The sequence below is a fragment of the Rhinolophus sinicus genome, linkage group LG01 (genome assembly GCF_036562045.2).
Source record: "Rhinolophus sinicus isolate RSC01 linkage group LG01, ASM3656204v1, whole genome shotgun sequence".
NCBI classification, from domain to species: Eukaryota; Metazoa; Chordata; class Mammalia; order Chiroptera; family Rhinolophidae; genus Rhinolophus; species Rhinolophus sinicus.
Genome location: NC_133751.1, coordinates 160341820 through 160356840, shown reverse-complemented (window position 1 = coordinate 160356840; position 15021 = coordinate 160341820). Strand labels below are relative to the sequence as shown.

The 15021-nt window shown below is 31.3% G+C and overlaps 1 protein-coding gene across 2 annotated transcripts in view; it reads left to right on the top strand.

Moving 5' to 3' along the window:
- The window catches only part of LNPK (lunapark, ER junction formation factor), a 69694-nt gene that overhangs the window by 16072 nt on the left and 38601 nt on the right, over positions 1 to 15021 (top strand). For both annotated transcript variants that reach the window (XM_074338301.1, XM_074338307.1), the window contains exons 5-8: positions 648 to 706; positions 7822 to 7862; positions 13578 to 13661; positions 13744 to 13795. In XM_074338301.1, the coding sequence (XP_074194402.1) occupies positions 648 to 706; positions 7822 to 7862; positions 13578 to 13661; positions 13744 to 13795 (236 nt within the window). The remainder of the gene's footprint in view (positions 1 to 647; positions 707 to 7821; positions 7863 to 13577; positions 13662 to 13743; positions 13796 to 15021) is intronic.

Here is a 15021-nt window from a genome sequence, read left to right as displayed (position 1 = left end):
TTTAATTCTTTTAATTTCATTTGATGTCTTATTAATGCAATGCTTAAACAATTATCCTCATAAAATCTTTGGAAGGAGGTGTATAGCTAAATTTACGTATCAAGTATTTATATTAAGGTAAGATTTTTCCCCTCTAGATAGCTTATTCTATTTAGTAGAGAAGATCCCTCCAATGTTAAATAATAGGAAGAGAGTGGCACTTACATTTGTATAATGCTCTGGATTTGTACAACATACTTTTCCCTTAATGCATGGGAATAGACAAATTTTTGGAGTTGATGCTTACTTAGTAAGAAGGGATTATATAATTTGTTCTTAATCTTTTGTGGGGTTAATAGACCCCTTTGAGAATGATGGAAGCAGTGGTCTCTCCAGAGAAATGCATTTATGCACTCAAAGGCAATTTTGCAATTCAGGGGACTCTTAGAACGTCCATGGATTTTAGATTGAGAACTCCTCCTTTGAAAGCACAGATAGACTTCTGATGGTCCCTGAAAGAAACGAGTACTTTTTGATTGTCAACATATAAAATGAAACAATCTACCTAACTCTCACTGGAAATGTGTATTTGTTTTCATTTTATATGGCTTCTAATTTACTTATTCTAATGATGGTCTTTTTGTTTCTGAATTTTGTTTCCTCTGTAGCATCTGGAGCATAAGAACAGTGCTTATTTTCTTCTTCTCCAAGAGAACAGAAAGAAATAGTAAGTTGATTTTCTAAGTTCTTATAAATGCATTACAAAATCCATTTTATAGTGCATTAAAAAATCCGTCTTATAGTGCATTGGTTTGTAATTGAATGGTAGGTTATGAAATGCTGTATTGAAATGACATCGTGGTAAATATTGAAGAGGTTTACTGTAAAGCGTAAGAAAGGTTATGAATGATCAAGATGGTTCTGTTGTGTTATTTCTGTCTTGTTCATTTAGAATTTTTATTTACACTAAATGAATTCATTTCTTTAAATCAAGAGAAATTATATTTGTTAAATTAATCTATAGAAAACTTATTGAGTAAAATATGGTAATTAATTTATTTTATTAATTACACCATTCTCTTTAACCTCACAGACCATAGGCTTTTGTTTTTAATCGAAGTATGGAAATTATGATAAAATCTTCTGTACTTGTTCTGTGTATGTACAGATTTTAAAGATTTTCAGGTCTTAAAACTCTGAACTGTAATTAACCAAACCTATGCAAATTTCATTTGAAATGAACTTTATATGTGACATACTTTTTCTTGTTTTAACTTTTCATTATAGAAAATTTCAAATATATACAAAAGTAGACTGAATAGTATAATGAACCCTTGCATACCTATCACACAATCTAAACAATCATCAACTCATGGTCAAGCTTTCATTTTTACCCCCACTTCCCCCACGTCCTATGTGACTCTGGAGTATAATATATTCCAAATATATCTATCCATAGCAGACTAAAAAAATTAACACAATACATTATAATACCTAAAAAAGAATTTTAAAAGAAGTCCCAAGAAACACTGGTTAGTAACTTGTGTAAGTTTCAGGTGTCCAAATTGTAATTAGATAACCTCTGTATATGCTATAGCGTGCTCACTACCAATAATCTAGTGAGCATACGTTTGGTCCCCTTTACCCATTTTGCCCTTCCCCAACTCCTCTTTCCTTCTGGTAACCACCAGTCTGTTGTTTGTGTCTATGAGTTTGTTTTTGTTTTGTTTGTTAATTTGTTTCTTATAAGAGAAGTCTTAATATCATAAAATATTAAATATAAACATTAAATTTCTAATTATCTCATAAGTATCATTTGCTTTAAAAATATTTTGTGTGTTTGACTCAGGATCCAAATAAGGATCATACAGATACATGATTTCAAACTGTTCTCCGTGCTCATCTGACCATTCCTGGCAGACTTCCTTGACTCCTTTGCCCTCTTTCCCAGCCTATTTGTCTGGTAAATCGTACCTTGTAAACCATACCCTGTTCAAATACAATTATATGCTTAATCTATGACTGGCAAGACCCTACCCAGGTTAAAAACATTTATATGGTTAATCTATGCCTGTAGCAGAAAAGGTAAATTTGTTAGAGGAAAATCAATCATACAATATGTTGACCAGACTTACTTAAAAATATCTATGATTGCAAATACCAAATGTGCGCATATACTTAACACTTCTACCCAGCCACTCTCACCTGATGTCTCACTTTAAGGAGAAAATAGATGTAGGTAGATGGGAGCTCCCTTGCCACCAAATGTATCAAGTTAGCTCCACCTGTTACTCAGTATGTTGTCATCTTCATGGTATTCTGAGAGACTGACTTTGATCCCATCTCTGGTTAAGCTCCCATTTCTGCTCTGGATTCTGGATACTCTGGCCATCTCAAGAACGTTGCTCTTGCAGTTATCCCTTCCTGGACTTATCCTCTCCTTTGCATCATCTGTGTCTATTGGATTGTCCCTATTGGCATATAATCCTGCCTCAATACAGTCATCTGGTGGGAAAAAACCCTGTGCTGACTCTATATTCCCTTGAATCTAGCATACATTTCTCTCCCCTTCAAAGTCCTCTCATGTCAAAATTATCTTGAATCTGACCACTTTGAACCTTCTTTACTACTATTGCAGTTCTAACTCAGGTCATCATTTCTTGCTTGCACTACCGCAGTGGCTTCCTAACTGGTCTATTTTTAAAGTACAAATCAGATCTTGTGGTTCTTTTGCTTAAAATTCTTTAATGGTTTCCCTTTGTAACCAGAGTTAAATCTGAATTCTTACCCAAGTCTCTGGCCTACGGCCTATTTCTCTAACTTCACCTCCTTCCACTCACCTTTTTTCACTTTTGCTTTAACCACACTAGACATCTTTTGTTCTACAAATAATTTTAAATTATTTGAACCTCAGTTTTCTTATTTATAAAATGGAAACAAGTATTTGTTTGCAAGTATTAAAACTATATGTGAAAGCATATAAACGCTGCAGAGTGTAATAATACACATGTGGGCTGATGGTACTAATTTTTCTTAATCAATTCTTATTCTTTTAAAATTATTCTTGCCTTTAAAATTTTTGTTGCCTTAATGAGTTAGTACCCAGTGTAATATTAAATTGAAGTGGGCATAGCAGGTACCCTTGTCTAGTTCCTGAGTAAACCATTAAGTATGATGTTTGGTATGGTTTTTAAAAATACTGATATTTTTTATTAGATTAAAGGAAGTAAGCTTTTGGTATTGTTTCCAGTGATATTTAGTAGCATAGTGGCTGCTGGGAGGATAGGAAGAAGATTAAAACAAACATGCTCTCTGACTTCGTGGAAGGAACAAAATAGTGAAAAATATAAGAAATCTTATTTTTAAAAAGTCCTTGGAAATACTTCTCTAGGAAATCAAATGTTTCAATATTTTGACTTACAAATAGGCACATCAGGATGTGGTAATTATATAAAATAATTTTTGCTTTAAAAGTTTATTTTAAGGATCCTTTCATTTAAGAAAATTTGCTAATTCATTTGAATAAGTATTGCATGTACATTTAAATAGACTCATAAAAGATTGTCTTGTAGTTTTACACATGTTGTTAAAGCATAATGTCAGGATATATATACAGAGGGTGCCAAAAAAATGTAGACACATTTTAAGAAAGGAAAAAACTCCTGTATTAAAATTGTAATACTCAATATATACCGATAACAGAAGATGAATACAAGTCACATTTGACTTCTGTAATTACAAGAGGTGCTCAAAGTAATTGCCATCAGCATAATTTTAATACAGGTTTTTCCTTTCTTAAAATGTGTATTATATATATATATATATAAAATGCCTGAAGCCATTGGTTGTGTTCTTGATTGTTGTTCTCTATTAGTTTTACTTCCTTTATTTTACAAGTCAGACCTAGTATAGATTAAATTAAGAGATGGCAAATTAAGCCTGTGGGTTAAGTCCTGCCCATCATCTTGTACAGAGCTGATGATCTAAGAATGGTTTTTACATTTTTAAATCATTGAAAAAATTCTAAAGAATGATATTTTGTGAAATGTTAAATTACATGGAATTCAAATTTCTGTTTTTATTGGAACACAGCCATGCCCATTCATTTATGGGTTGTCTATAGCTGCTTTCATTCTATAATAGCAGAGTTGAGTAGTTGTGGCAGATTGTATGTGGTGCTCTTAATACTTCAGACTGTTTCAGGATGCACAACAAATCACAGTGACATAGTTTTAACTTGACAGCATTTCAAGTGCTACCTGTATTGCTGTATTGTGACAATTTTATTTTTTGTTATGAGGGCAAACTCATTAAGTAAAAACAAAAAAAGAAAATTGGACTCTGAATGTTGTCCTCCTTTAAGGATACAATGGAATGTAGACTTTTGCTATCAAATCACAAAGCATTGTGTTTATTGTGCAGTGACATTATAGCTGTGCTAAAAGAATAAAATATACAATAACTAATACCATACTAAGTACTCATTGAGTAATGAGTACCATACTAAGTACTCATCATATTCCCAACTCACAGCTAAGCAATGGTCAGAAAAATCAGAACATTTAAAATGTAATATCATAGCAGAAATTCTTTATACAAATAAAAAGTGAAAATGGAACTTCAAAGTGAGTTTCTGAGTGGCTTATTTGCAAAGCAAAGAAAGCCATGTACCAATGGTGAGTTAATTAAATTGTGTTTGTTTGAAGCAGCTGAAGAAATGTGTTCAGAGAAAATATACTTGTTTGGCTAGGAGTCTTTGGCAAGCAACAACAATTGCTCGAAGAAGTGAGAACATTGGAAGCAACATAGTCAATTTAAAAACAAGGCAAATGAATTCAAGTGAATTCATCTTTCTTGGCTTTTGATGAGTTGACAAGTATTACTGATACTGAACTTAATTGTAGTTTATTTGAGGATTCAATACTGAGCTTGAAGTGACTGAAGAGTTAGCCTCTATGAAAAATCTGTGTAGACCAGTTCCAGGAGAGAATATTTTTGAAGTTGAAAAAAACACTAATTCAGTACAACCTGAAGTGGAATCTGCTAAGATGTATTATAACTATTAGTAGTAAAAATATGTGTCAAGCAGAAAAAGGCTCAGTTGGATTAATTTACAAAGCTCGTTAAACTGTAAGGTGTTTAAATTATATGGTTATTCACTGTGTTATTCAATAGCACGTAATTTGCAGAGCATATTCGAGCTTATCATGTGTTATTAAACTAATAGTAATGTTAATGGGGAATTTTATTTGTTGTTATGGACTTAACTATCGTCAGTTATGTGATCTTTTATTAGAAGTAGAAGCTGAATATCTAGACCTGCCGTACCACATAGCAGTTTGATGGCTTAGTAGTGGTAAAGTCTTATTGTGATATTTTGAGCTCAGAGCCCAGATGGAAAGTTTTGGAGTGAGAAGAACCATCTTCAAACACTGAATGAATGCTGACTGGCTTTGGAAATTAGCTTTTGCTGCAGATTTTATAATGGTTCTTAATGAGTTTAACCTAAGATTGCAAGACCAAACAGTCCCATATGTGAAAACTTCATGCCATAAAGTCATTTAGAAAATAACATTATAATGACAAAAAGTAATTTTAAAAATGCTATGAAAAGTTAAGCAAGCAAGATCTCCATTCCACACAGATTTGCAGCAGATCCATAATCCGAGCTCAAACTACAGTTTTAGCAGTTGTTTTCAGAGCTCATGCAAGTGTAAGGAAATTTCCATATTTCAAAATCCATTTAACTGTACAATTGAGGCGCTTCCACTAATATTCAATTGGAAGTGATTAATTTGCCATGTAATAACATGATAAAAGGCATATTTCAAGAAAAAATCTGAAGAATTCTATGAATGCCTTCCAGACAGTAAATATTCTCAGTTAAAATCATGTGCTTGTGGACTGACTTCAGTATTTAGCAGTACTTATTGGATTTTTGTGTACTATTAGCTGTACACATTGGATTTTTGAAAATGTTTTTTCACACACACATACACACATACAAAGAAAACATTTTCAAAAATCCAATGTGTAAAATCTCATTACATATCAACATTAACAGATTAAAATTTGCAATCAATTTGATGATACGGGAACACTAACTTTGAACCTCAGTTAAGTGCAGTATTATCCCCTCACACAAAAAGAAAATAATTCCATTATTTTCATTGCCAAACCTGTGTTATAGAAACTTGAACTCATTATTATTATTATATTTGAATTTTGTCAATAAAAGGTTTGTGGAATTTCTCTTTTGCTTTAAAATTACGAACTTGATTTTGTGTTTTGGTCAGTAAAGCCTAAAATATTTATTGTTTGGTCCTTTACAGAAAAAGCTTGCTGACCTCTGGATTAAACGATAGGTATTTGGCTTGGTCTCATCTAACTAAAGATGACTATTTCCTTCAGAGATGTCAGCAAATTATTTTCTCCCTTTAGCAATAAGTCTGCTAGCCTATTAAAGACTACTTAATGTAGTTTGAAAAAAAAATTTTTGAAAAAATGTTTTATAGGGAAGTCATCTTCTCTATAAATTTGTATTTTTTTTATTTTTATATAAATAATATACTTTTAATTGGATATTCAGGTGTTTGCTACCCCAGAACTTTAAAGAGATAATTTTATTTATAAATTTAATTAAAAATTAAGAACAATCATTTAATTTTATTTGATAAAATATTTAAATCAAGTTATAACTTATTCATCTTGCCAGTTGGAATAGTATTCCTATTTGTACTAGTTAAATATTTTTAGATAAAAACTAGAAACCTAAAACAAATTTGCAAAGCAGATATTGACATTCATAAGTGATTTTTTTTAAAAAAAAGATTTTATTGGGGAAGGGGAACAGGACTTTATTGGGGAACAGTATGTACTTGCAGGATTTTTTCCAAGTCAGGTTGTCCTTTCAGTCTTAGTTGTGGAGGGCGCAGCTCAGCTCCAGGTCCAGTTGCCGTTGTTAGTTGCAGGGGGTGCAGCCCACCATTCCTTGGTGTGAGTCGAACGGGCAACCTTGTGGTTGAGAGGACATGCTCCAACCAACTGAGCCATCCGGGAGCTCAGCTGCAGCTCAGCTCAAGGTGCCATGTTCAATCTTAGTTGCAGGGGTTGGAGCCCACCATCCCTTGTGGGAGTCGAGGAGTCGAACTGGCAACCTTGTGGTTGAGAGCCCACTGGCCCATGTGGGAATCGAACCGGCAGCCTTCGGCGTTAGGAGCATGGAGTTCCAACCACCTGAACCACTTGGCTGGCCCCATAAGTGATATTTTTTGAAATGATTCTTCATGTTACACCATACTAACCTAAATAAGCAGGGAAATCTTAGAAAAGTTTAATTTTGAAAAGTAATTAGTTTCCTCTTCCAAAACCTCTGCATGTATAGTACTGGAGATTTTCAAAAGATTTTCTTTATTACTGCTCAGTGTCTTGAAGGTTGAATAACTTAATAAAGTATATTATGCACTTATTGTAAACAAAGAGAACATTTTTATTACCAATGCATAAAAAGAGATTTGGCATTAATTTTGTAAATTTGGGTGGGATATTGAAAGGAAGAAGTAATTAGTAATGTTTCTGAAATACTTTATATATCTTTTTATACTTGTATTCTATGTAAAGTCCATTTTTCCCCTACTTTGTTTATAATATATAATATAGGCAAAAATACGAAATATATATGGGTAAAGATTGTGATAATTTTTATCTGTACACATCAGTGAGAAATCCTAAAATGAGCAATTTTTCTTGCTGTTGCTTAATATATATATCATTTGGCATGATTTTTTCTTATATCTAGGTATCTTAATCTGATTTAGCTTTGATTTAAATCTTGTTTTCTAGATGAAGCATTGGATGATTTAAAATCACAGAAGAAAAAAATAGTAAGTTAAATTTAACTTATATAAAACTAATTAAGAATTGAATAATTAATGTTTATATGTTATAAGTAATGACTTTCTAAGAAACAAGTATGCTTTTAGGTAGCATTTTAACGATGAAGCTAAGTTATGAATATTTTTGCTAGTTAATAATGATTGACAGGAAAAAGTAGTTAGATGGACTTTTGAGATTCTGAGGAAGTGTCATTTGGAAGCTGAGAAGTAAGTAAATGAATCATATTGGAAGACTAAGTGAGGCCAAGGGATTAAAAAGGTGGGTGTCCAGATTGATTATTGATTAAGGCCAAAAAAGGACTAAATATCCACCTATGTCAGTTCTCAGGTTTTCTTGACAAGATAAGGCAAAGAGAGAGGGAATCAAGAAGATTGGTTGTAAACGACAAATTTAACATGAAAAGGATGAAGAAAAAGGGAGCGAGAGAGAATTTTTTTCTTTGGTTTCTTCCATTTTCTATCAGCAACTCTGATTACATGGGTATTGATTGTGGGGCCAGTAAAATGCATCCTTCCGATGCATTGGAGAGAGGGTCAAGAGTAAGAAAGGAAGGGCCCTACATATTTGGAGGTTAATATATAATAGTTTCTAATAAGTGAATTGAACTTGGTTTTTGACTTGAATTTACATATGTTTTTTATGTAATTATTTTTGAAGTATGTAAATGATAATTGATAGCATTATCGTGTTATATGGAAACTTATTTAATCAGATAAAAATGATCAATGTATTTTAATCTAACATGTAATATGTAACAATTATTTTGAAACTAATAAGATTAATGTTAAAAATTGTTCTGTGAATTGATAATAAAAGACACTGGTCTTGAGGGTTTTAAATACCTGAAAAATAAAGGAACTTTAATTATGAAAAGATTCCTTAGCTATTTTGTTTCATGCTCCTTCAATGTTCTGTGAGATGTTTATCAAAATTGCATTAACATTTTTGATGGTCCTAAATTGAAACACAGAAATATTCCCATTATATTGTTATATTTTTGACATACTGTATATTATAGAGCAGCCAGAATTCAAAGTGAAGAAATACTGATGGTTCTCTGTCATATAGAAGTTGTGACATGCTTGGTTTTGTTTGCTGATGTGATAAAAAGAAGAGCTGGTAGTAATGGTTAGAGTTAAGCCCTACTTGTACCAAAATGGAGAAATATTGATTAAGGTAGAAAAGACACAGAGGAAGATAAAAGAAAAAAGCAGAAGAAAATAAAAATTTCTGAGTGATGAGAAGCTATTCCAATGTCAGTGGCATCACATCACCAGAAAACACAATCTTGGAGAACATATAATTGGGGAAAAACTTCTCAATAGAGTAACAGAGCAGACTTGGAAAATTCTGTGAAAGGGCTAGCCAAGTTATTTACTTCTTCTTTAATAGCCCTTGAAGGAATCACAACATAAAAGATGCTTCATCTAGGCCTGACAGTTGGGAAATTCAGTTCAGGATTCAATAGTTGTGTATATCTAAATGGTTCATGAAGCATCATGTTAAATAGTTCACTATGGCGTTTCTCTTGCAGTATGATTAAAGGAAAATATGTTGGCTGCTCTCACTCATTTTATTAATTAGGGAACACAATTTACATTGACTTGACCAATGCTGATTATGATTATAATACTGTTGCTACTAGGAACTAGTTCCTGGACTTTATTGCTCAAGCCCTTTACAAAGCTGCTTTGTTTGAGTAGCTTTACACTTTGTTTAGAACAATAGGTGTTAAGGGTGTATTAGTAAATAGCACAGTGCTAGCTAATGATTGTGCTGGCAATGAGAGGAGAAAGAAGGGACATTACTTTGGGCAAAAGCTAAATGTAATCAAAACTGATCTCGTCCATTGATGTTTAAGTCTAAACTCTACACTTATAGCCTTAAAAAATACTTTTATTGTTGAAATGCCTGCAGGAAAAATAACTTTTAGTCTAAAATTATTCAACTCCTATACCTTCTCTTACTAACAAAATTAATACAAGTTTATATTTACTACTTGACATTTTATTAAAGGTAGTTTCCTTAAGGATATATCTCTTTAATCTGAATAGATTTGTAATGTAATTTTTAATTTGTAAAAGTTTAATTTGTAACAATGAACATGAATTATCAACTGATTAAAAAGTTAAATTACTTAGAAAGGAAAGAGAGTAACATCTTAACAATGTTTTAAATCTATGAACTTAATGTAAGTACTTACTAAAAGCTAGGAATTAATCTTTATTTATCTAAAAAACTTCCAAGTCTGAATGTGTCTATTTTTCCACATAACTTGTGGTTGGTCTTCAAAAAACACTTTTAGTTTTGTTTTTTTTTTAAAAATCACTGTTCAATAGGTAATCCCTCTGCCTCCATGACCATCCCATCAAAACAGTTGAAAGACAACATCTAAAACACGAGTCAAAATGATCTCTTTAAGTGGCTTCATGAAAATGCCGTGCTTTTTCCAAATTAGTATTTCTATGTGGTAGTTCCTTTCTGGCATTTTCCTGGAAATTTAAGTTTTTCCAAATCCTGAGAAAAATCAGTTGAGAAAGGGGGAACATGGGAAGAAGTGTTATAATTTTCTGAGAATTAAAGCTTAACAGTCAACTACAAATGTTACTGGTTCAAAGGAGTCCACTAATGTCAGTTGAAAGCAAGAATAAAATTCTAACATGTTGAGCTGTAGGTTAATGTGGACATTTCTGGGACTAGGACAAAAGCATGTAGAAGGGAAGTGGCACAATCTAATTAGTCAGTCTTGCTTTTGTGGTCACGTTATAAGTATGTTTTATGTGCCTGCCTGTTATTAATGGTGAGCTGTTCTTACAAGTAAATTATATACACAATATACTTTTTATAAAATCCTGTGAATGATATTCCGTGAAATAAATTTTGGAAGCAAAGGATGTCCTTAAATTGGCAATTTCAGCATGTGATTCTGTGTAGGGCTGTTAAATAACCTCACTAGCGTTTCAAATGTTACATTTTTGTATTACCCAATAATGTTTGCTGGCATTTTCCAGTGTTTGAATATTCACCATAGGCTACAGATCTTTGTAAATGCTTTAACAGAAGAAATGCAGAGAGAAAAGATGTGACTGTTATTGTGAAATACTCCTATATGAAATCAGAAAATAATATAAAATCTGAATTAGTAAAAACAATATTGATTTCAACAGCAAAAACAATATGAGGGTAAGCAGACAATATTTTCATTGTTGTAAAATCATGAGTTTAAATGATGCAACATGTACCTTAATGCTCTGAATTTAAGATTCTTTTTGGCATATTAATAATTTGACCAAAGTCAGTGCAAAATGAAAGAAATTTTTCTGTGTCTGGAATATTTGTCATGAAACAAAAATCAAGAATATTGGATAGGGCAGTTAATGCTTTGTGTTTTAAAATTTTATTTCAAGAATAATAATTTAAATATTAAACTTTTGTGCAATTTTTCAAAATTAAAAGAAATCTTGACATTTATTTTGTGTTAGTATTCCTTTTTTGTATTCTCTATGATGAAATGTCTATACCAGGTAGAAATAATTGTTATATGTTATTAAAATATAAAATCTTGCCAAAATAATGTTGATTCCTAATAAATAAGTAACCATGTATTTTATTCTCTTTTTTAAATAAAAAACTCTGAAATTTTAGTATAACCATATCACAGCAAAACAATTCACTCTTTGTTATGTCATTCATTATTATTTGAAATATATAAAATATTATGAAAAATACAGAGAAACTTATAATTTAGGGAATTCGGAGAATCCAGTTTCTCACTCCTAAATTCTGGGATTAATATGTTGGATATCTGGAAACCAACTTGTTTCAAAACACTTGTTTGTTTCAGAGCCATTCTGAATAATTGGGATATCATTGAAGATTATGTGTTATTGTGTTAGGTACTTTTATAGACTCTTTCTCTCCTACATATTTAAATTGGACAACAGTACTATGAATACGATCTTAATGTATCTGCTTTACAAAAGGGGGAACTGAGGCTAACAGACTTGGTTGAAGTCTTTCTAGCTGATTAAGAAGAGATGTGCTTTGAACCCAGATCTTTTCTGACTTCAGAGCTTCAAGTTTATGTTCTTTCTGCTGATCAGAATGTCTATTTAAAACAAGTTATTCACTTAAAATGTTGTATGGATAAATGTATTAATTAAGCTATTATGTAGCCCCATGTAGCTTTTTAAATTTTCATTACTTAAAATAGAATAAAATTACAATTCAGTTCCTCATTTGCATGAGCAACATTTTAGGTGCTCATTTATCACATGGCTTGGTGGCTACTATATTCTGCAGATATAAACCATTTCCATCATTATATAAAGTTTTATTGCTGCAGCATTGGTCTAAAAAGTCAAAAATTAATTTGTAGAGATCAGGGATTCAGCTCTTTGATAGTCTATGTAATTTTGGTGTATATACTATCATGCCCTCTCTCTACACTTATTCCCAGTTTTTCTCCAACTCAAATGATATTACAAACATTTCCTTTACATCAGAAAATTAAACTTTCTTGTTTTGAGAATTTATTATAATTTTGCAATAATTAGAAAAATGTTTTAGTTTCACTAAACCAAGGTTGATAAATCATTCATCTAAGTACTTAGCTTTTTAAATGTTAAATTGAGTTTTTAATGAGGAGTCTATTAACTACTATTGTGGCAGCATAGTTTTAACTGTATTTTTAATTTGTTAAATGTGTTCTGTATTGCATTTTAAAATAAATGCCCTTTGTAAAATGACACTTAATGAATCTAAGTGCCTATCAGTGGTCACTGAGAAGGAAAAGATTCTGTTCCATTTTTGTAAAAGCATTATATTTTATATATTAGCTATTTGTCATAACTTTGACTATCTAACACTAAAGTTAATTTTTTCTGATATTGGGCCATAACTGCTAAAATGATACTTTACTAGTGATTACTTTTAAAATTAAACCCATGTACTAAGCCGTAAAGTGACTTGAGTGCATTGTAAATAAAATGCTATAATAATGAAATGTTTTAATTACAGTCCCTCATGTGAGCATAGAACTCAGTAAAAATTTTACTTAAATTCTTACTATGTTCAGTTTTTCCCCTCTAAAGTTGTTTGAATCTAAATAAAAAAGGGGGAGCTTCAGCTTTTAAAGTCATTTGAGCAAATTCCATGGCTGTTCTCCCAGTTAGTGAGTTTTCACTGCATTTGCAGCAAGCTAATTGCTTCTGCTAATAAATAATCTAAAATCGATGCTGACAGCAGTTAATTGGCACAGAGATTTTATTTTGTAAAGCTCTTGGCTAACGACCTTCTTTAAATTAATAGCATTAAGTGCTGTGAGGAAATAAATCTGAGGAATTGCCTGTCATTTGCTTGTCATGTCTAATAACTTCCAATAATGATGGCTGATAGATTTTTGCACATTCCATTATTGAAGTTGGTGCATGTAATTATTCTCCTCATTATATGTAAACAATTAGCAATATTTGGTATTTCCTTGCAGTAAAACTGTTAAATACAAGTAACATTAGAGGTCAGAAGTCATTTTAAAATCTGGATTTTCATTATTTGAATGTAGGAAGTCTTTCATGCTATCTGGATGTATTATGTGCTGTTTATTTTAAGCCTTGTATTTGAGCACTTTTTGACTAGCACTTATAAAATAAGTAATATGTGTGTTTTAAAATGTAACAATTTATGGAAATTTTTGTTCGCAGCTTGAAGAAGTCATGGAAAAAGAAACGTATAAAACAGCTAAATTAATTCTTGAAAGATTTGATCCAGACTCAAAGAAAGCAAAGGTAAGTCTGTGATATCACTACTATTTTATTACAAATTGCACATTGTAATAGGTCACTGAAATAACATTATTGTAATTGACAGGAGTTTGAGCCGCCATCTGCTGGAGCAGCTGTAGCTGCAAGACCTGGACAAGGTAAATAACTTTGTACAAACTGCTGCTGCTGTTGGAAAGATCCATATTTATCCAAGTGAGTTCAAAAGTGTGATAGAGGTGTGTAAAAATTTATGTAGAGTGCTTTTATGTTAATTTTTATTTGGTAATTTGGGATATGACTTGGAGTGATGGCAGTAGGTTTATTTCATTTTGATTTTATAGGATTATGATGATAAAGTATCTGTTGAGCTTTAATATATAATTAGTTTTAATCCTTTGAAATCTAAGTAATTTCACCAATATTTTGTAAGTTTTTTCCCCGCTTTAAATAAGGATCTTGTTATGAAAATTCTTGTTATGAAATATCTTGTTATGAAATATTTTGTTATGAAAATTCTTACATTTTTATGATTTACTTTTGAGGTGAATTTAATGAAGATTTTTGTCAAATTTGAAGTTTCTTCTAAAATAACACTTTTATTTAGGAAGAGAATAAAATAATTTAGAAATGAGGAAAAAATTGAATTACTCCTATATAACATTAAGTCTTTCTTTTTGAGGTAATATTCCCAGATTATTAGTGAAACCATGACTTATTTTGTCATTAAATAGTATGTAAAATTTAAAAAATCATTATTTTGACTGGTTACACAGAGTATCCCCAAGACTGGCATGTGAAAAAGTATTTTTGAGTTTACATTGGCTTCCCTCTTTGTTCTCTTCTCTAGAATATAATACTACAGTTTGTAATGCTTTTGTAGCAAATATAGAAGATAATATTGTGAAAAATTTAACATCTATCCTTTTAAATCATCAGAATTTAGGCTGGTTTATAAAGATAGGATGACATTTAGAACTTTGAGAAGTCAATTCTTTTATAAATATCCACAAAGACGATGGGTACTAAGTAAGCCATAATAGTTTTAGGTTTTCTAGTTGGCAGAGCTATGTGGGAAGAACCCCACCCTCTCCCATATTGCCTAAGTAGGATTTTGGGTTTTAGAAATATTAGCCTGCTCTTTTGATAACTGTAAAAGTTTACATATTATTAAAATAAACTAGGCATAGGTACTTGCAATGAAACTCCTACTTTAATAATCAGTCTAAATTTTTGCACAATTTATACTTCTTTCTAGTAATTATAAAAAAAAAAAGTTTTTGGCCTATAGGCTAGGTTTCTGTAATTTTTGCAGTATTTTGTATAACTGGTACTAACTTTTCAAAAATACTTCCTGAATAACCTTAGTGAATATGTTTTTAAAATG